We start from the raw sequence: 20,572 nt of genomic DNA on the forward strand, positions 1-20,572 counted from the left end.
TCAAACGAATGTCAACTACTGCGATCGAGACCTCACATATACACCTTCAAATCACGGAAAAATTCCGCAATTAATGGGGTGCCCAATACTTTGGCCGCCGAATCTGTTGGTGCGGGACTACCATTCGGAATTCAGAGAGGACGTAGGTTCGAATCTTGGTGAAACACCAAAATTAAGAAAAACATTTTTCTAAAAGCGGTCGCCCCTCGGCAGTCAATATCAAACCTCTGAGTGTAGTTCTGCCATGAAAGAGCTTCTCATAAATATATATGCCGTTCGGAGTCGGCTTGAAACGGTAAGTTCCTCCATTTGTGGAGAGACGCACACCACAAATAGGAGGAGGAGCTCGGCCAAACACCTAGAAATGGTATACGCACCAATTATCTATACATATATACTCTTGGCCAAGGCTGTATGTGCATATCGTCAAAAAATCAGGTCTATTCTCTACGCAAATACCTACTCACTGGTGCAGTGCCTTCGGGTTGTATGCCGATCCTCTTGAAAAAAAATTCGTTTAATTAAAAAACAAGTACTTTATTTTTTTTCTGTGATTTTTACATAAAAATATGTTTAGGAATAGAATAATATTTTATGTGTATATGTACGTACATATAGTAATTATGAATATATTTATTCACCTCCCACACTTGAATACGTATCCTCTCACATTTCCACATATGTGGGCGTGGTCATTACACCGCAATTATTCTTGCGTGCCGACATTAAAATGTAGCCATCATTACCCCAATAGGTAGACCATGAATTCTTAACCAACCAATAATCTTCGCCATTAATTGTACCATAGCCCACAGCCAACACCGCATGATCCAACTCATCCAAACCATTCTTACATGTTGGCTCATAGTACACACCGTGTGAATAGAAGCTAAATGTACGTGGTGATGCATCAATTGCCACCGAGAGTGGTCCATGTTTGAGCAATGCGATCTTGAAAGCATTCGAATCGCCTGAGGTGACATTCACGAAACCGGTAATTGGCGCAACGAGCGTAAGATTTTTCACATGACAAAAACCATCTTGACCCAAATAAGGACCATAATCCTCCTCAGTGGGTATACCACCCATTTTCAACATCCACTGATAGACGCGGAAGTCTTCACCACCATCGCAGCCATTATTACCATACTGCCAGGAGCAATCGATGAGCGCCTGCTGGGAGAGATGCACCAGATTGCCGCCATTTTTGAGGAAATATGCGCCTTCAAGGTGACCAACCGTGCCGAATGACCAGCAGGAACCACAGACGGATTGATCTGAGGGGTGAAAGAAAAATATATAATGATTGTAAGGTCAAAAAATAAGAACATTTTCCGAACCTAAGTACAAAAATTTTAATTTTCAAACAAGTTAAACTCTTTTTGAAAGCTTTCACCAACAAAAGCTTGCATTTCGGCGCAACTTTTATGAGTGCAATTAAAAAATATCTGACAATAAAACTGCGATTAGTGACGCCGTGCCTTATGGTGCCCACACTCACCAACGAAAACGTACGCCCGTATCAGCTGACACGATGATTCAACGTTCTACGATACTGCGGGACGAAACGGTGGTGAGAATTCATTTACATGGGGCTCATATGCTGCTACAACAACAACAACAAATGCTGCAATGTTGCGGCTATGGTTATGGTTAAGACTATGACGTTATGGCTACGGCACCACTAATTGCAGTTTTAGGCTCTTTTTAGCAAAAGCTCAACTTCTTAAATTCTTGTAAAATTGTAAAATTAGCAAGTGAATAAAATTGTTTTCCTCTTACCCTTAACAGGCGTTACGGCACCATACAAACGCCAATCGTACTGATCGGGCAGATTGTCTTTCAGCTTTTCAACATCATATGGGAATGGTTTGCCTGTATTGTAAACGCCCGATGATTTGAAGCCGCGGCGTGCTCTTAATTCCTCGTCCGTTTTGTCAGCCAAATGATTTACCGCCAAAGTATAGCTCAAATGTGCACGATTCTTCGAGTGTATGAAACGCAAATTTTGTCTGAAGATATTCTTGCGGTATTCGTGTTCATCATCGGTCTTGTATTTGATGCCATGCTTGTGCTTGAAGTGATCGAAAGCGTGTTCGACATGGTGATCCACAGCAGGGTGCACGAATTCTTGCATTATATTGAATGTGGCATAGTGTCCGATGCCGGGGCCAGGGAAGGGTTCGCAAACCATGTCTATGAGTGCAAATAACAAATATGAAAATATGAAAGCAATAAAAACGGCATCAAACTCACCATCATCCAACTCGAACACTTCATTTGGTATGTCGTCGTGGTCATAGCTATCATAATCCAAGAAGTAGTGATCGAAATGGGAACCCAATAGTGAATTATAGCCACGCATCTCATAGCGCACCGGTATCGGTTGGCGTGAGGCTGGATAGTGTGGTGATTTCTTATAGCGCACCCACAAAGTATAGACATTACGTTTTTGCCCAATTACTTCCTCCAGTCGGAATTTGTCACAGGTGAAACCGAGGAAGTTTTCCGTGCCCAAAAGCGTGAAGTTTCTAGCGTCCGGTAGGATGGTTTGAATTCCTACACGATTCTCAGCGGTGCCATTCAATTGCAAACATTTGATCTTATTCAATTCCCGATCGGTGGTCACCGGTGCCAATTTAAGTGAAACGCCATAAGGCATAACACTGCCCAGCTGATAGGTCTTCACCATGCCGCCGTAGTAGTCGATGCGGGAACGTTTTGTTGGTTTATCATACCAGGCATAAAAGGGTTCTGCAATTTCGGCATAGGGAATGTAGAGCGTGCCCTTGGCGATGTAGGTCTCATCCCATTTTGGCGGTTTGGTGGCGAAAACTGAAAAATATAAACGAATGGTTATGAAAATTTAGGAATATGATTTGTGTAAAGGGGTTTAAGCTTGGAATATGAAATATACGAAGAATCAGTCGCATTTCAACTTCGGTAATATGTCCTATCATAAAAATATTTGTAGCCAAAGGCTTTCACCCTTATATCTTTCGAACAGGAAACTGGCGGTACTTCCCGCTCACATTTCTTTTATGAAAATACCTTACACAGTATTAAAGGGGGGTGGTTGTTGGAATGCCAGGGTGTTTGGTCATAATACAGGGTGGGCCAAATAAGACCTACTAATGTTAAGCACAAATAACTTTTTTATTTTATGACTATTACTAGCTGTTACCCGCGGCTTCGCTCGCGTTGGAGCCCTTAAATAAATATCAAAGATCATTACATTTCAATAGGACTGAATCAATGTGATTTAAGGGGGTCCTCTAGTTTTTCGTCTGTTTTTTTTCGGGTTTTTCAATAATTTTTAACGGGCAAACGATCAAAATAATAAATCTCATTGTGTTCACATAATCTTTGGTAACATTTAAATGAGCTTTACAAATTTTTTGAAGACAAAATATATAATAGAATAAAAGTTATAGTGGCCGACAAGAAGACATAAAGTAAAAGAGGTGCTTGACGGTGACCAAGATTGCGGCTGTTTGGCTTATCTGAAATCGAAAAACCAAACGACATTTTAATCTTCATATTTAAGACTAGCGATTGAACTAGAATGAATTCTTAATTACAAAAATTAATTTTTGTATACACTTTTAAAAATTAAATTCTATTTTTTACTTATTTTTTCTTAATTTTTTCGCTCATAGGAAAAAAACTATCGAAGCAATCATGATAATCCTAGTTCAATCGCTGGCTTATAATATATTAAAGATGAGGTATATATTTGAACAAGATCGGTTCAGTAGTTTTTGAAATATCGTGGTCACTATTTTGAAAAATAGTGTTTCGAGAAAAACGCGTTTCAAAGTTCGCGCAGCGTTGAGCGCGCTAAGTATACCTGCTCCGTTCAAGGCCGTAACTTGTGAGCCACTTCGAATATCGAAAAATCATTCAGCACATACTTTTAACACATGTTGTAAATGTGATTTATGAAAAAAAAAAATTCGATATTTTCGACCCAAGAAACTAGAGGACCCCCTTAAATAGTATTTAAAAATTACTACATACAATCAGTTTCAAAAACTTAAAATATGCTTTATTTAATTACAACAACAAATGTTAAAATAATATATATTTCGATGTAACAAAAATAAATAATTTTAAATTCTTATAATTCAAAAAGATATAATGGCGAGTATTAATCTAGGATATTTTTGTAGACTATATTATAAGTTTTTCCGTCTTTTGTATATTAAATATGTGTAAATTCCGGGCATTAGACATCGCGAACATGCTACATATAGTTGACCGTGAGAGAAGCATGGCTTTTCTAAATGCACTCCCGCTACCTGCAATGTCTGCCCCTGTGCTTTGTTTATGGTAACAGCAAAGCCAAGCTTGACGGGAAACTGGACCCTTTTGAATTGGAATGGAAGGTCAGTGGGAATAATTGGAATGCGACAATTTTTTCCTTACCCATACCTGTTCAAATAGTAGCACCAAGTATATTTTGGCCCAATTTTGTTATCCGAAGTCTTGTTCCATTACATAGCAGAGGAGCATTTAGATTTCGCAAAAGCATCACTGGTACAATCAATTTTAATTGAATTTTATGTGACGGTACACCCGACAGTTCAAGTGAATTAAAAAATTCCATAGGATATGAAGTACTTTGTTCCGTATCCATAATTGTATCCATTGACAAATATTCCTCCATTTCTCTTTGCACCTCTTTAAAAATGTCAGTGTTGATCCTAGAAACTACTTCAATTAATTCAATAGAAACTATTTCATTTAATATTGCTCTTGCGCACAACCATTGATCACAACTCAAATTTTGTTGCAATTCCGGAAAAACATGAGCGATGAGATCCACATCATTTTCTACTAAATTGCAAAATTCTCTTGATAGTGATATATAACCTTCTTTGTCAACGTCTAAACAACCATCACCAATTTTCAACAACATTTCTGCATAAAGTCCCGAGTCCACGTCATTATGAAGATGAACTCTCATATTCGTTTTCAGGCTGAGTTTTTCAACTTTCGACCATAAGCATGATGATTTAATACATGCTTGAATTTCATCTGCTGGTGTCCCTCTCTGAATGAAGGGTTTGTCGGAAATCACCAGCCAATAAAACTACCATTCCTCCCATTATATCTGGACTATCTCGCAAGTCCTGGATAGTCCAGTTTAAAACTTCTATAGCCTTCTTGTGAGACATTGTACTTTCATCCCACACTAAAAGCTTACATTCTCGCAGCACCCTACCTCGCGAACTATTTTTACTGAAATTACAGATCTTCCTGTGCCAGATTTAATGGTAATTTTAAAACAGAATGTGCTGTACGGCCGCCGTTTAATAGCGTCGCGGCAATCCCGAAGAAGCTACAGCAACTGCTATTTGTTTGTCTTTTCTGACGGACATTAATAATAGGTTAAGCAAGAACGTGTTTCCGGTTCCTCCTGGTGCGTCGAGAAAGAAGAGTCCACCATTGCCGGAGTCTATTTTACGTAAAACTTGGTGGAAAACATGATTTTGCTCTGGAATTAATTGAGGGACTATTTCTGTTTCTTGATGTTGCGGTGCTATAAAATCATAATCGAGCAATTTCATTATTAAAGTCATCTGTATTGTTTCGTCGAGGGCTTTGCATTCCAAAATCATTTAATTTTTTTCCAACCATTGTAAAAACCTTATTTTCGATTATAATTAGCGTTTCGTTGTAGATATCTTCATTGAAAGTCATATCTGTATGTACTCGCTGCAGTTGATGTAAAATATCTTCGGCCATGTATCTATTCTTTGTACTTATCCCAAAGAGTTTGAGGATTAGAAAGACCGCAAGAAGATAAAAGCGTAGCGTAAAGTTCCCTGATTTTATCTGGTGATCGACATTGTACCGCTTCCTCCATAGTTTCGTCCCAATGATTATCATTTTCTAACAATCGCCGAGATTCACATGCTTCTCTGTATGTTTGACATTCCTGACCATTGACAATTTTAAGTTCTGTAAAGCTAGTTGGACCTCTAACATGATGCAATAACATATGTACGCAGACAAAAGCATTCGAAATTTGTAACATGTACAGTATAGACACGACCAAGACCATCCGATGCTTTAACCCCAGGTTGATTTTCAACAGGTGTACCTTGAATACGACGATGCCACTCTTTTTTTGAGGTGTTCCATGTATAATAACGGGGAACCTCAGAGTACAATAATGTCCTTGCAAAAGTATCATTCTGACAAAGGTGGAAAAAGGCAGTCAGCGTGGTCTTAGGAGGAGATAAAATCCTATCTAGATAGATCAGATTTCCGTTTCCGACGCATTTTTAAAGAAGAACAGAGTAAGAATTAAAATCAGTGGTAAGATTTAAAATAATCAAGTGACATCTAACCACAAAAATGACACCAAACCTAAAAAATCAAAATTTTATATATTTTATAATATATAAATATATAAAAATAACAGAAGAATACCAAATATCAGATCATCAAGAAAAGGGTAAAATTCCAATTACTAAATTTGACCCAAACAAACAAATAAATAAATTGGGCAAGCTAAATAAAACTGTTTAATAAAAAAACAATAAATATAGAAAAATTTCAAACAGCTGAAATTTTGAGATTTTTTGACAAACAATTTTTTTATCATTCAAAAAAAAAATTTTTTTTTTAATAAGAAGTATCCTATGTTATTTCTAACACCTCCAAAAACATGTGTACAAAGTTTCATAATAATTGGTTAAGTAGTTTTGCCGTGAAAGCGTAACAAATAAACTTACATTCACATTTATAATATTAGTAGGGATTATTATATTTATTTTTCTCTTTTTGTAGGTTATAATTGAATTGTCGGAAATTTATTATGGAACCCTACAGTACAACACAACGCGTTAAAATTATCGAGTTTTTCTATTCTTACACAATTAGCCACACAAATTGATTTTTTAAATAATATTTTGATGTCGGATGAAGCGCATTTCTATTTAAATGGTTATGTCAACAAACAAACCTGTAGATTGTGGGGTTCTGAAAATCCAACACACCAACATCAGTTGCACCCATCTAAATGTACTGTTTAGTGCGGTGTTATGGCCACTAGAGTTATCGGTCCATATTTCTTCGAAAATGAGGATGAAACGCCGGAATCGATTTCAGGAGCTTCTTACAGAACATTGATTGAAAACTTTTTGCGGCCAAAAGCGGAGCAGTATCCTAATTTGTGCAAAGACAAAGAAATGTTGCTATCGACATTTAAGGCAATAGGCCGGCCGGTTCTAAACTATGCTGCGCCTGTCAGTAATTCGCAATGGACGAAGCTACAGACCTGCCAAAACACTGCCTTAAGAACTGCGACAGGATGTCTTCTGATGTCCCAATACAACATCTTCATGACGAGGCCCATATGCTCCTTGTGAAGGAGTATAATATACTGCTCAGAAAGCAGTTCCTACTAGGGTGTTACCGCAGGTCTCACCCATGCAGACCTCTACTTGAGCCTGAACCACCTCCCAGGTATGTCAGGAGACACCTCCTTAATTACGCGGACGAGATCCAAGACAAAACAGACCGACAACTACTGGATCGGACAGTGTACACACAGACAATCAACGACATTCATTGGGAGACTCTTATCACCTACTTAAGCTCCCGACCCCCGAATGCCGTCATCGAAGTCCAACCACCACCCATTGCAGACGAAGAGCTCCAACTTCCCCGAGAGTCCAGCGAAACCTTGGCACAACTACGTTCTGTATACTGTAGCAGGTTAAACTCCTACCTATCCACAATCGACCCCGACATACTCAACATATGTTCGGCTTGTGAAGGCACCCCGCACGACACTAACCACCTTTTCACATGCCCCATCAAACCCACTCATCTAACACCCCTCTCCCTCTGGACCCCCTAGACGAAAACGATAGGTGACTTACACTACACTGACAGGGCAAAGTTACTGCGACAACAACTATAAATCACTATGAACCAATGCAAAAATTGTCAGACAATGCAAAAAAGAATTAAATGCCTTAGCACGCATGACAGCGTTAAAGCGTCTACAAATGGGAGAATGTGGGGAATTCCAGAAGCAGGCTGTTGACAGATGGACGAATTTCTTGCCGTCGCTTATTTTTACGGCGGCAAAATAATTATATTTTTTCCGGCGGGTTGATTTTCTGAACACTTAATGACAATCTGTTTTGTTTACAAGCAAAAGCAGGCAAATAAAAATCAAATTTTATTACATTTGCACACGAAGCCCTGAAAATTGTCAATAATTTAGAAAAAAGTGTTTTTTTTTTCTCAAATATAGCAAATGAAAGGATTTCACTACAAAATAGATTTTATCCTAACCACAAAATCTCAGCTGATACCCAGACCCTCGCAATTGTGTTTAACCGACCGAATTTTCCGACGGAAGTGGTTCAGCTGATCACCACCCGTCAACCCGCTGCTATTCTGTTCCGGGCCAAATACTACCAATGAATGTAAACCATTTTTCGCAAGGAAGTTTTATTCGCATTTCATACAGACCCAAATACTCTTTTCTTTCGCTAACGGCCGGTTTCACGAAAGCGAATTAAGGGGTACCAGTGGTCTAGAGCTCGAAAATGTGGGGGATTTTCAGGAATTTTTTTTTGCAATAAAAAAATTAAAATTTATATTTATGTACATTTTTTAGGTTTTTTATTTGACTTCTTTTACATACAAAAATGGAAAAAAAAATTTGTTTTAATTTTAATAATTTTAAAAATGGTGCTGAAGTTGACCCTCCCGAAAAATTGGACGTGGACAGTCATAGACTACCGAGGTGAGGCCGCTGCTAGAAAAAGGTTTATCTTAACATTTGGTGTTTCATGCCCAACCAACCAACCCATTCGGCATTGACGACCACTATACTTTTATTAACAAAAAAAATTAAAACTTGGCGAATTTCCTATTATTAATAATATTCCATTTAGCCTGAACGCAGCTTTAAGGGGAATAACTATTTACAATTGTTTCTCTATCAAATAAGTAACAGAAAAAAATTGTAATTTTTTTTTTGTTTTTCATATAACGAAGCCGGGTTATGAACTCAAACCCATACGTTCGTATTCATATGATACATGCCTTACTAAGATCTACCATATCGCTCGCCGCTAAATTTATTTATATGCATACATACATATGTACATATGTATGTATATATGTACATATTATACGTTCGCGAATTAAGTCAAAAACAAAGTGCGATGAAATGGCGGCTTTAACGATTCTTAGCTAAACAAAAACAAATTAAGAGCAGATCAAAGCAAATATAAAAAGAAGTTACTGAAAATGTTGAATAAAATGTGTGGAGAAAGTAAAAAAAAAAAAAACAAAATTAAATAAAAAACAACTACAAAACTTACATACATACATATCCATACACACTTATGTAAAATGAGCAGAGTCACTTAGTGTTAAATACACCATTTTTATTACTTAAAAACACAAACAGGTAGGTTCGACTTTAATTTTATAGAATTCCACGCTTAATTAAATTCACTTACCATCCGCACTCAGACCGCAAGCCACCAGCACAATCAGCAAAATCACCGCAAATCGCATTGTGTGATTACAAACCAGTCGACTGATTACTCACAAAACTTGCGCTTTGCACAGAACTTTTGCAACTGTTTTATTGATATTTCACAGCGAATTTATTGCAATTCCACGATTCCAAGTAAAAGCAATAATTTCTTTTTACACCACAGGTTTCAAAATATATTCCACATACATATGTGTGAAAATATGTAAATGCGAGTAATCAGGTTACTTCCCCTTTCCAAATATAAATTAGTGCCGTGTTCTATCGGCCGCTGTGAGCGCACTACTAAACATTTTGCTCAGCTACAAGACCAACGCAAGCCTCCTCTGACAATTCAATATGTGTTGTGCGTCCGTCAATGGAACAAAAATACTCAATCGCTTACAAAATACATATACATACGTACATATGTGCATGTTCTTATAAAGACTGATTTGGAGGCTTGAAGAGCTAACAGTGGCGGTTCAAACAGATAGTACGTATTTACAGTGGATAAGGCACCGAGAAAAACTAATAAAAAATCTGTACAAAGTCCATGCCATCACCATAGGGTGCGCCAATACGACATTCTAGTTAAAAAAAAGATCTGTCTATTTGAAAATGTCTGCCCTTTTTATTTTAATAAGGTGTGCAGCCATGAAGGTTTCGTTTAGAATAAAAAATCCCAGAAAAACCAATAAAAATCTGTACAAAGTTCATGCCTCTATAGGGTGAGGCAATAGGGCATTTAGTTAAAAAAAGGCACTGCTTATTTGAAAATGTCTGCCTTTTTTATTTTAATAGGAAGTGCAGCCATGAAGATTTTGTATAGAATAAAAAAAAAAATAAAAAAACCGTGCCACTATAGGGTGAGACAATAGGGAATTCTAGTTTAAAAAAAACTGCTTATTTGAAAATTTCTGCCTTTTTTATTTTAATAGGAAGTGCAGCCATGAAGATTTTGTATTGAATAAAAAATAAATAAAAAAAACCGTGCCACTATAGGGTGAGGCAATAGGGAATTCTAGTTAAAAAAAAAACTGCTTATTTCAAAATTTCTGACTTTTTTATAGGAAGTGCAGCCATACAGATTATATTAAGAATAAAATATTTAATAAGTGGTCGCTAGTAACAATCGCTTTTTTTGCTTTTCGATAATATTTTGATACTTCCTTTTTAACAAAGTTTCTCTTCCGTTTTCACAAAATTTCCGATGTCTTTTTGGCACTTAGCGGTCCCTGAGACAAAATTCTTTAAAGCATTTTGATATTTTTGAAAATGAAATGACATGAAAATAAAAAAATCTATTTAAGAAAAACATCATATTTTATCGCTCCTTGTCGGAGCATAAGGCGGAATCAAATGTTCTCCAATGATTTCTGTCAGCCGCTATGTGTCTGCTTTGGTTCTAGGTGGCGGTGGAAGCACTCTCGTAGGGATTGTGCACATCCAAGTTAGACGTGGGCGACCTCTACATTGACTTCCTTGTGGATTCCATTAAAAATGTCTTTAGACAGCCATATCGTCTTCTCTACGGCGAGTGTGTCAAATTCAATTCCATTTTAGTATTTTTATTTCGGAATTAATTAGACAGCTTTTAGTAAGCAGAAGAAAGTCCATATTGGAGAGTATTCTTGGCCAAAAGGTACGACATGTAATTCTGAGGCATTTGTTGATAGAAGTTGGAAGACGTGGAAAGCATTTTAATATACAGCGGCCTTTAGACGAAATCAGCGATAACATTTTGGCACGCAGCTCCGGTTTTTGCAAAATTACGACAGTCGGTTCTACGTTGGTGGAGCGACTCGGATTTATTTCCACCACCCAAGGAGTGTCACTGCAGCAGCATTCCCCATACAGGTATTGACAATGTTTATACTGCTACAATAACAATATCAAACTTTTCGATACGTTTTTGACACAGATCGGTCGGTATTTTCTCAGAGACCGCAATTGGTATATATGTACATAGTTTTTTATAAAAGAAAACAAAAACAGTTTTATTTCTTATTCTTTTTAAGTTGTTCTACTTTACTGCATTTTCATCACATATTTTCCCTGTTCTCTAATAAAAGTTACTAACTAACCCTTCCAACAAATATAGCGTTTTTCAATAGGTGCGCTTCAACTTTTTTCCGATAGGGAGGGCGAACGACGCAATATTTTTAATTTTTCGCTTGTCATTTGTAAACTTCATTAGTATACATTTCATCATGGAACGCTACACACTTGAGCAACGATTGCAAATCGTGCAAATTTTTTATGAAAATAATCGTTCTGTTGCTGCTACTTTAAGACTACTTTTTTCCAAAAAATCATCTTCAGTGATGAAGCTCACTTTTGGCTCAATGGCTTTGTCAACATGCAAAATATGCGTTACTGGGCAAAAAGCAATCCACACGTGATTCATGAGGCATCGTTGCATCCCGAAAAAATCACTGTTTGTTGCGGTTTACATGCCGGCGGCGTAATTGGCCCATATTTTTTCGTTGACGAGAACGATCGCCACGTTACTGTGAATGGAAATCGATAGCGCGACATGATTAACGATTATTTTTGCCCGCAATTGAATGGTATGGACTTAGACGACATGTGGTTTTAACAGGACGGGGCCACAAACCACACAGCACACGCTACAATTGATTTGTTGAAGAGTAAGTTCGATGAGCGCATTATTTCCAGAAATGGACCGGTCGAATGGCCGCCCCGCTCGTGTGATTTGACGCCTCTAGACTATTTTCTTTGGGGTTATGTGAAGTCATTGGTCTACAGTAACAAGCCGGCGACGATTTGTGAGCTCAGAGCCAATATTGAACCTGAAATTGCTGGAATTTCGGCCGATTTATGCAAAAGAGTGGTCGAAAATTGGGTTCAACGATTGGACTTCGTAAAACGTGCACGCGGTGGTCATGCAAAAGAAATCGAATTTCATACTTAAATGTATATGTTCAAACTCGATAATAAAAAAAAAATTAGTTAAAAAAGTCAATCCGTTTGTGTTTTATTCAAAAAAAAAAAGTTGAAGCGCTCTTACTGAAAAACGCTTTATATTTTTCATAAATAGCTTCGGTTGCTTTTTATTTTCGTTCGGGGATTTTATTTCGCATGTTTTTTAATCTTTAAATCTCTTCCACAAAACATCTTCTCAGTGATATTTCACAAAAGGAAAAGGAAAAATGCTAAAATATGTAAAATATTTTTTTTTTTTGTTTTTTGATACTCATCAGCCTTTTGAACAAAAATTTACGGTGTTATTTTGTCATAGTGCCGGCGCTATTTCATCAATGCAGAGTCCCATCTCTTCATTCCGCTCAGTTTAGTTGTTCTTGAATTATTAACCTATAAAATTGCATATAATTTTGTAGACATAACCGCCAACTCTTACAATTTCGGTACTGGGTTTTGATAATTTTATTTTTGCATTCCTCAGTTCTGTAATAAAATATCTATATCTGTCAATATTAAAACATGACATCAGCTAAGCAAAAAAATGGTGTAAAAAACCGTCACCAAAAAGAAGGCAGTCTAACTGAGACACCCAATTATTTTCTACTCAAAACTTTGAAATTCTCTTATTAAGACAAACTAGTGGAAGAAATAGAAGAAGATGATAATGTATACTTAGATAAACATTGGGGGACTAGAAAAGTGATACGAACTACTTATATATACATATGTATATCTCCAGCGGGTAGAGCTCTTGATGATGATGAAGGTTGATGGGATTTAGGTTGGATAACTGCCCCAGGCTGTCAAAGAACTTATAGAACTCAATTGTCTGGCTGCCAAGCCGAGACATTTAGATTGAATGTGTTCAATAGTCTCCTTCTCTAAAAGCTCCCCACACTGTTAAAACTCACTTTAATGTGGAGGAAGTCGCCCTCTTTCTGATACAGGCACCCCTCGACAGACTCTACCCATCTGCCTTAACAATAGGTATATTGAGCGTATGATAAACGCCCCCGAGGAATTTCACAACTTATATTTAGATCAATCAGCTTCTCAAGAGCTTTCAGCAAGAACGATGAGAGAGTGGTTGGCTTGAAATGCTTAGGGGGTACATGTGAGATTTTACCTGCCTTGACTATGGTAATAACTCTTACAGCTCTCCAAGATCTGGCTATATAGCACCTATCAATGCAGCTCGCGTAGATTGAGAGAAGACAAGATACCTCCACAGATTTCTGCATTTGAGCAGGTATAATGCCATCGGGAACAGGTGACAGCCAGGCGGCGCTTATTCAGCAAGCAGCTGTGGGTGTGGGCAATTGGTTGCACACTATCCCAGCTGATATTACTCGAATTCGGGTTTGTCGGAGAATGTGCATAGAGAGGCAACTTGAGTGACTCCTCTTACGTTTGACAACCTTCCGCGGAATCATGACAATCTTTCACGCTTTCGCAGGATCTCCTTCATGAGTCTCACTTTGCTTTCCTAATTGCGTACTTGTAGATTCCTAATCCTACTTTGTACAGTTCCCATTCCGAGGGGAACTTAATTCTTCTGGCTCTATTAAAGAGCCGTCTACACGAAGCCCTAATTTCAGAACGTATCGTTGTCCACCAAGGCGGCTTTTCATATTCGGGGAGCGATCTTAGTAGACAAAAGCTCTCGAGGGCCCTGTTACACGCAGCTGTAAATGTCTCCAGCAGTTCATCTAACACTCCTCTTAAAAGATCTACATTTTCTTGCGGTGCTTCCGGAAGAAGACCCTGCAGATTTCTGCAGTACGGGTCCCAGTTCATGCTCCTAAGGTTCCTGCAACAGGATCTGCTCGGCTTGGTTTCGTTAGTTGGACCCCCTTTAATTTCTCGACAGGGTTTCAAATGGTATTAGCTGAAGCTGAAGTGTATAAAGTCTTCCTTTCAAATAAACTACTGGGACGTATGCTTGCGGAAACAAATATGTATGTATTTGAATTATGGATTCTCATGGCAGACGCAGTAGCCAAGTCTCTTTGTATGTAGGTGGTAGTTGGACGATAGGAGTTTTAGTTGGGGTTAAAGTTTCTCACGCCTTAAGTAAAAAATGAAATTAATTTCTTAATAACGTTTTACATAAATATTAACCCAGTCACCTAATTCTCAATTTTAATTTTTTCATAATCGCTATTCATAATTTAAATTTTCAGAAAAAATTAATAATTGTTTACTGGCACAAGCTAGCACAAAAATTAAACAAAGCAGGTTATATCTCCAAACTTTCACTTCGACTTAAGCTGCCATGCCAAAGATCGTAAGCAAATATAAAACTTACTATCACTTATATTATATTTATTTACTGTAGCCGCTCGAAAACAAATATTCTATATTGACTCGTTCAGCTCTATCTACAGCTACTTTATTTAACTGTACATTTGAACGATTATCACCTTTTTGTTATAGGTTAGTGGACTCGACTGTTTGTTGATTTTCATTTAGAATGTAAATATTGGATGTATTACTTATGTATACTTAGAATAGACAAGTGCGATAACGTCGGCAGATGGCAAAAAGCCGGTGGTGACCAGTCAAACAACCACACAAACAAATGCTGCAAATAACACACAACAAAAACTAAGAGAGAAACTGAGTGAATGAGAGTGAGAGCTGAGAGTTCGCAAGTCGAAGCAAATCAGGAGATGGAAATTTGCTAAGAGTTGCTACTTGCGGTGTTATTGAAGAGCGTAGCTTTATTATTTACTGTATTGCTGCTACAACAACAACTACAGCGTAGCTTTAAATGAGAAAAAATATATAAAAAGGGTAATAAAAGGTGCGCATTGTTTTTGCATAGAATTATTTCTCAATTTTATTAAACAATATGTAAATAACAAGTGAGTATTTAAAATATATGTACATGCAAAAATATGTATTTGCTCAAATCGCTAGACTAGACTACTGTATAAATAAAACGTTTATTGTATGTAGCTTAAAATTGATTAATTTAAATTTTGTGTACTTGTAAATAACAATAAATAATTGTTTATTTATTTATTTTCTTATTAAATGCTTTGGCCTTATAGATTTGTGTGGTTATGCACGTACATACATAGATATGTACATAATTATATGAATTGTTTAAAGTTAAATACCGCTATTGAAAATGTATGTATGTACATGAAAAGTAATGACTATTTAAAATTCTTTTGTTGCAATAGAAAACTCTTTTGTGTTGCATTTTAATTAAATATTTCGTATATAAGCCGACGGTAGCTCTATGGCAGAGTTGGACATTTTGCACTAGGACTAAATTGAACCTTCACTAATTTTTTAGTGGTAGTTAAAATAAGTGCTTCATTATCACTAAGTCTCCAGATTTTTAGTGGTTTAACTATCCGCTTATTTATTGCATTAATTATTGAGTGCACCAACCCTGCTCTATAGCATCACGTCAATTAAGAAGAAGAAGAAGAGCTCTGTAGTATTTACAAGAGAGTTTTCTCATCCAATACAACAGCTAACGACGAATATATTTTTTCTTTCTTTGATTTACATACATACATACATTTGTACATAAATACAATTTCCTTTTTTCGCAAATGAGGAGGTTTAAAATACCCAATGCATCATCAAAGCTGGCAGCAGTGGTATGTCATGGGACTAAAAAACTTCCCCTCGTTTGGAACCGCTTTCGCGCACTCTTTACAGTGGCGTTTCATCTCTCTGATTACAAGATCTATGCTGGTGTGCCTAAATACAGTAGACATGCAATATATTTTAAGATTACATACATACATACATATATGGCGTTGCTTTGCTCTAATATCACAAATTTTACTAAGCCTAAGAATATTTTATTTATTTAATTTTTTTTTTTTTAACAAAAAAAGTACTAAAATACATATATATATTATAATTACATATAATTATAATGCGATGTGAGGTTCAAAAATGCTTTCAAACATTTACTCAAACATTTTTTTCCTATTTTGAAAGCAATTTCAAAGTCTATTGAATACAATAATTTTAGATCTGAAACCACAACGAATCTATTAAAGGTGGTGTTGATAAATCAGCTGATGTGTCCATGTGGCTGTCAGCACAGAATAAAACAAGGCGAATTAATTTTTTGTTTTCTACTTTTCAAATACTTCGGCGTAACAATCAAACGTACAAAACATTGTTGTTGGTCTAGTGCCACCACCTTTAACAAATGCGTCTTCTCTGAAACCGAATAACTTTCAGAGCTCACACTGTAGATATATTTGATGTATTTAATTGTATAATAAAAGCCTTAAGGCACATTTTTATGTGGAAAATCGAAAGGGTTGCCCAATGGGGATAATATCTATATAAATAAATATGTAACTGTTTCAAATGCTGTTGCAGGCATCTTTTAAAAAATAAATATTTGTAACAACTCGTCTTGCCGGAAATGCTTCTCAACAACTTTTGACTTAAGCTCCAAATAAATTGTGTGGGAAAAAACGTTGCGGAAACCCTTAATGAATTTCTTTATTTATTTCAAAAAGTCAATAAGCTGCAAAGTAAATTTACTACTTACATATACATACATACACTTGTGTTCACATAATTAGGTCACTTCATCATTCTACAATATTTGCAAAGCTTTTGATTTTTCATAACAAAAAAGACTTTCGCGCACAACTTTTATATGGAAGAAAATTCTCTCTCATGCAAAAAAACAATTTCAAAAATTACAGCGATTTTTGAACGACTTTAAACTTACACTTTCTTATGCTAGAATTGAATGGGCTATAAAACTGTGCATCCAGAAGTTTTCTAAAAATTAAAAATATTAAAATTAAATTCTAAAAGTAAGTAAAACAGAACTAAAAAATAAAATAAGTTGAAATATTAAATAGATATCGAATAAATAAAAAGTTAATTAAAACTAAAATATATATTGAATATTATTAAAATATAATTTTTAATATTAAAATATAATTTTCAATATTAAAATATAAAAAAAATTTAACAAATTTCAAAAAAATATAATTTATATTATTAAAAATTATATTTGAATATTAAAAATTATATTTTAAAATTTAAAATTATAATTTTTTTTGATTTTTTAAATTTTTAAATTAAAAATTATATTTTAATATCAAAAATTATATTTTTATAACACAAATTAAAATTTTTTGAAATTTGTTAAAATTGTAATAAAAAAAAATAAAAATTATATTTTAATATTAAAATTTATATTTTGATAACACAAATTATAATTATTTTGAAATTTGTTAAATTTTTAATAAAAAAAAATTAAAATTATATTTTAATATTAAAACTATATTTTAACAATATAAATTATAATTATTTTGAAATTTGTTAAATTTTTAAAAGTTTTGTATAAAGGTTAGAACTGTAATTTAACATTTTTTTGTTATGCAATTAACTATAATTTATTAAGAAATTTAAAAAAAGAATTTTGCAATAAAAATATATCTTAATCCTTTTGCATCACCGCTCAAAATGCGCGATGTACTTAAAATGCCTTGCGTCGGCAAGACTCTTACTGTTTGTTCTAATAAAAAAGAATGTTTGAGAATTACCAAAATTATTTATATTTCTCAAACTTTAACAAAAAATAACTTATTGCGAAAGGGAATTTATTTAGAACGGTATAATTTTGGTCATAAGAGAGAGTTTTTGTTCACGCGGACTATTCCATCCAATGATGCAAAGGGGTTAAAAATGAAGTGACTTAATTATGTGAGCACAAGTATATATGTATATATGTATGTATTGAGTACATGCTTAATATAGTGTTAAATTTTGTTAAGAAAATTTTTGAATTGCATTTTAGTATCTGAAAATCTTTTGAGTTCAACTTAATAATAATAGAAAAAAATAATTCGCTTATATGCAGTATTTCAAATCAATACAAATACTTTATTTCTTAGAGTAAGTTTTTTATTTACCCGCTAAACTTAGGCATGGCGATATCTTTAACATATTTTATTTATTTTTTATTTATTATATTTAAAATATTTAATTTTATGAAGATCAAAATTTTTTTCACATTTCATTAACACGCATCAGTTCCTGACAAAAAATGTGAATTAGACTCGACAGCAAAAAAAGCAAATTTAGGCAATGGGAAACGGAAAAGTAGGAGTCTAAAAAAAAATAGAAGTCTGTATTTATTTTTATAGAAAACTAATAAAAAATTATGAAAAATAAATACAAAATAAAAAAATATTCACATTTTCCACACAACATGAAGTGATACTGGGGTCAAATTGACAGAAGAGACTGATGCGTGTTAAATAAATTTAATTATATTGTATTTTGCTTAAATTTATTTTACTTTATTGGACTATTTTTTTAATTCATTTTATTTAATCTTTTTTTTTCAATTAGTTTAATAAAATTCTATTTCATTTCATTTAATCCTATTTTATTTGGTTATTTTTTTTTAATCCTATTTTGTTTTATTATGTTTTTCAATTTTATTTTATTCATTTCATTTCAATTTCATTTTATTGTATTTTTGTAATGTATTTGATTTTATTTTATCTTTTCGGTTTAAATAATTTTTTTTTTCAAATAATTTAATTTTATTTCATTTTATTTTAATTTTTTTGATTCTAACTTTTAATTTATTTGATTTTGTTTCATTTTTTCTGTTCTATTTAAGTTCATTTTGGGTTTCTTTTTTATGTAATATAATTTAATTTTATTTCATTTCATTTTATTTTTATTTGGTTGCTTTTTTAATTTGTTTTACTTTATTTCATTTTATTTTTTCTATTTTATTTTATTAATGTTTTTAAGTAATTTAATTTAATTTAATTTTTTCTGTTTTATTTAATTGAATTTTGTTTTTTTTCTCAAGTAATTAATTTTATTTTATTTTATTTATTCCTATTTTATTTTGTAAATTTTTTAGTCCTATTATGTATTTTAATTTAATTTTATTTTATTCAAATAACTTATAATAATTTCAATTTATTGTATTTTATTTTAATTGATTTGATTTCATTTGGTTAATTTTTTAATGTATTTGATTTAATTTTATTTTTTCGGTTTAAATAACCTAATTTTTTTCAAGTAATTTAATTTTATTTCATTATATTTTAATTTATTTGATTCTAGTTGATTACATTTTTAATTGATTTGATTTTATTTTATTTTTTCTGATTTATTAAAATTAATTTTGGTTTTTTACAAGTCATTTAATTTTATTTCATTTTATTTGGTTGCTTTTTTAATTTGTTTTATTTTATTTTTTTTTTCTATTTTATTTTTTTTTTTATTTGTTTTTTTTTTTTTTAAGTAATTTAATTAAATTTTTCATTTTGTTTTATTTATTTTTTTCTATTTTCTTTTATTTAAATTTTTTTTAAGTAGTTTAATTTTATTTCATATTATTAGATTTTAATTTATATTATTTAATTTAATTTTATTCTTTTTTAGTTTATTTCATTTTATTTGGTTTTTTTTTAATTTAGTTTTTGTTTTTTTTTCATTCATTTTTTTTTATGTTTTGTTCTGATGTATTTGACTTAAATTTATTTTATTTTATTTAATTAAATTGGTTTAGCTTAATTTTATAAAGTTTTATTTCATTTGTTTATTTTTATTATTCAAGTAATTTAATAGAATTTCATTTCATTGTATTTTATTTTAATTTGTCTAATTTAATTTGGTTACGGTTTTAATTTATTTTATTTTATTTTTTCTGCTTTATTTAGTTTTTGCAAGTAGATTAATTTAATTTACTTTTTTTTTTATTTTATTTAATCTCATTTTATTTGGTTATTTTTGTTAAATTCATTTTATTTAATCGTTTTTGTTTTTTTGCTTTATTCATTTTTACTATTTTGCTCTGTTGCGTTTAATTTAAATTTATTTTATTCTACTCAAATAATTTAGTTTAGTTCAATTTATTAATATATTTTATTCTGTTTTATTTAATTAATTTTGTTTTTTTTAGTAGTTTAATTTAATTTACTTTCATTTTATTTGGTTATTTTTTTAAATTCATTTTATTTAATTTTTTTTTTTTTGTTTTATTAATTTTTATTCTATGTTATTTTTATTTTATTCTACTCAATTTAATTATATTTTACTATGTTTTATTTAATTTAATTTTGTTTCTTTTCA

At 33.1% G+C, this 20,572-nt stretch overlaps 1 protein-coding gene across 1 annotated transcript; it reads right to left on the reverse strand.

Moving 5' to 3' along the window:
* Positions 1–516: 516 nt before the first annotated feature.
* On the reverse strand, positions 517–9,831 carry LOC129240791 (digestive cysteine proteinase 1). The gene is made up of 4 exons (XM_054876782.1): positions 9,501–9,831; positions 2,257–2,835; positions 1,783–2,196; positions 517–1,277 (listed from the first exon to the last, which is right to left on the reverse strand). The coding sequence occupies exons 1-4, from the start codon at positions 9,556–9,558 to the stop codon at positions 667–669; spliced, it is 1,662 nt and encodes a 553-aa protein (XP_054732757.1). The 5' UTR covers positions 9,559–9,831; the 3' UTR covers positions 517–666.
* Positions 9,832–20,572: the final 10,741 nt, after the last annotated feature.

Source organism: Anastrepha obliqua, chromosome 3 (assembly GCF_027943255.1).
Source record: "Anastrepha obliqua isolate idAnaObli1 chromosome 3, idAnaObli1_1.0, whole genome shotgun sequence".
Classification (NCBI taxonomy): Eukaryota; Metazoa; Arthropoda; class Insecta; order Diptera; family Tephritidae; genus Anastrepha; species Anastrepha obliqua.

What these genes read in the sequence shown, in the direction of transcription:
- LOC129240791 (XM_054876782.1), bottom strand. Translation starts at nt 9,558, where the DNA reads ATGCGATTTGCGGTGATTTTGCTGATTGTGCTGGTGGCTTGCGGTCTG. An exon ending in TTGCGGTCTGAGTGCGGATG is followed by an intron (nt 2,836 to 9,500) that starts GTAAGTGAATTT and finishes TATATTTTTCAG; the next exon opens with TTTTCGCCACCAAACCGCCA. An exon ending in AGTGTTCGAGTTGGATGATG is followed by an intron (nt 2,197 to 2,256) that starts GTGAGTTTGATG and finishes TTGCACTCATAG; the next exon opens with ACATGGTTTGCGAACCCTTC.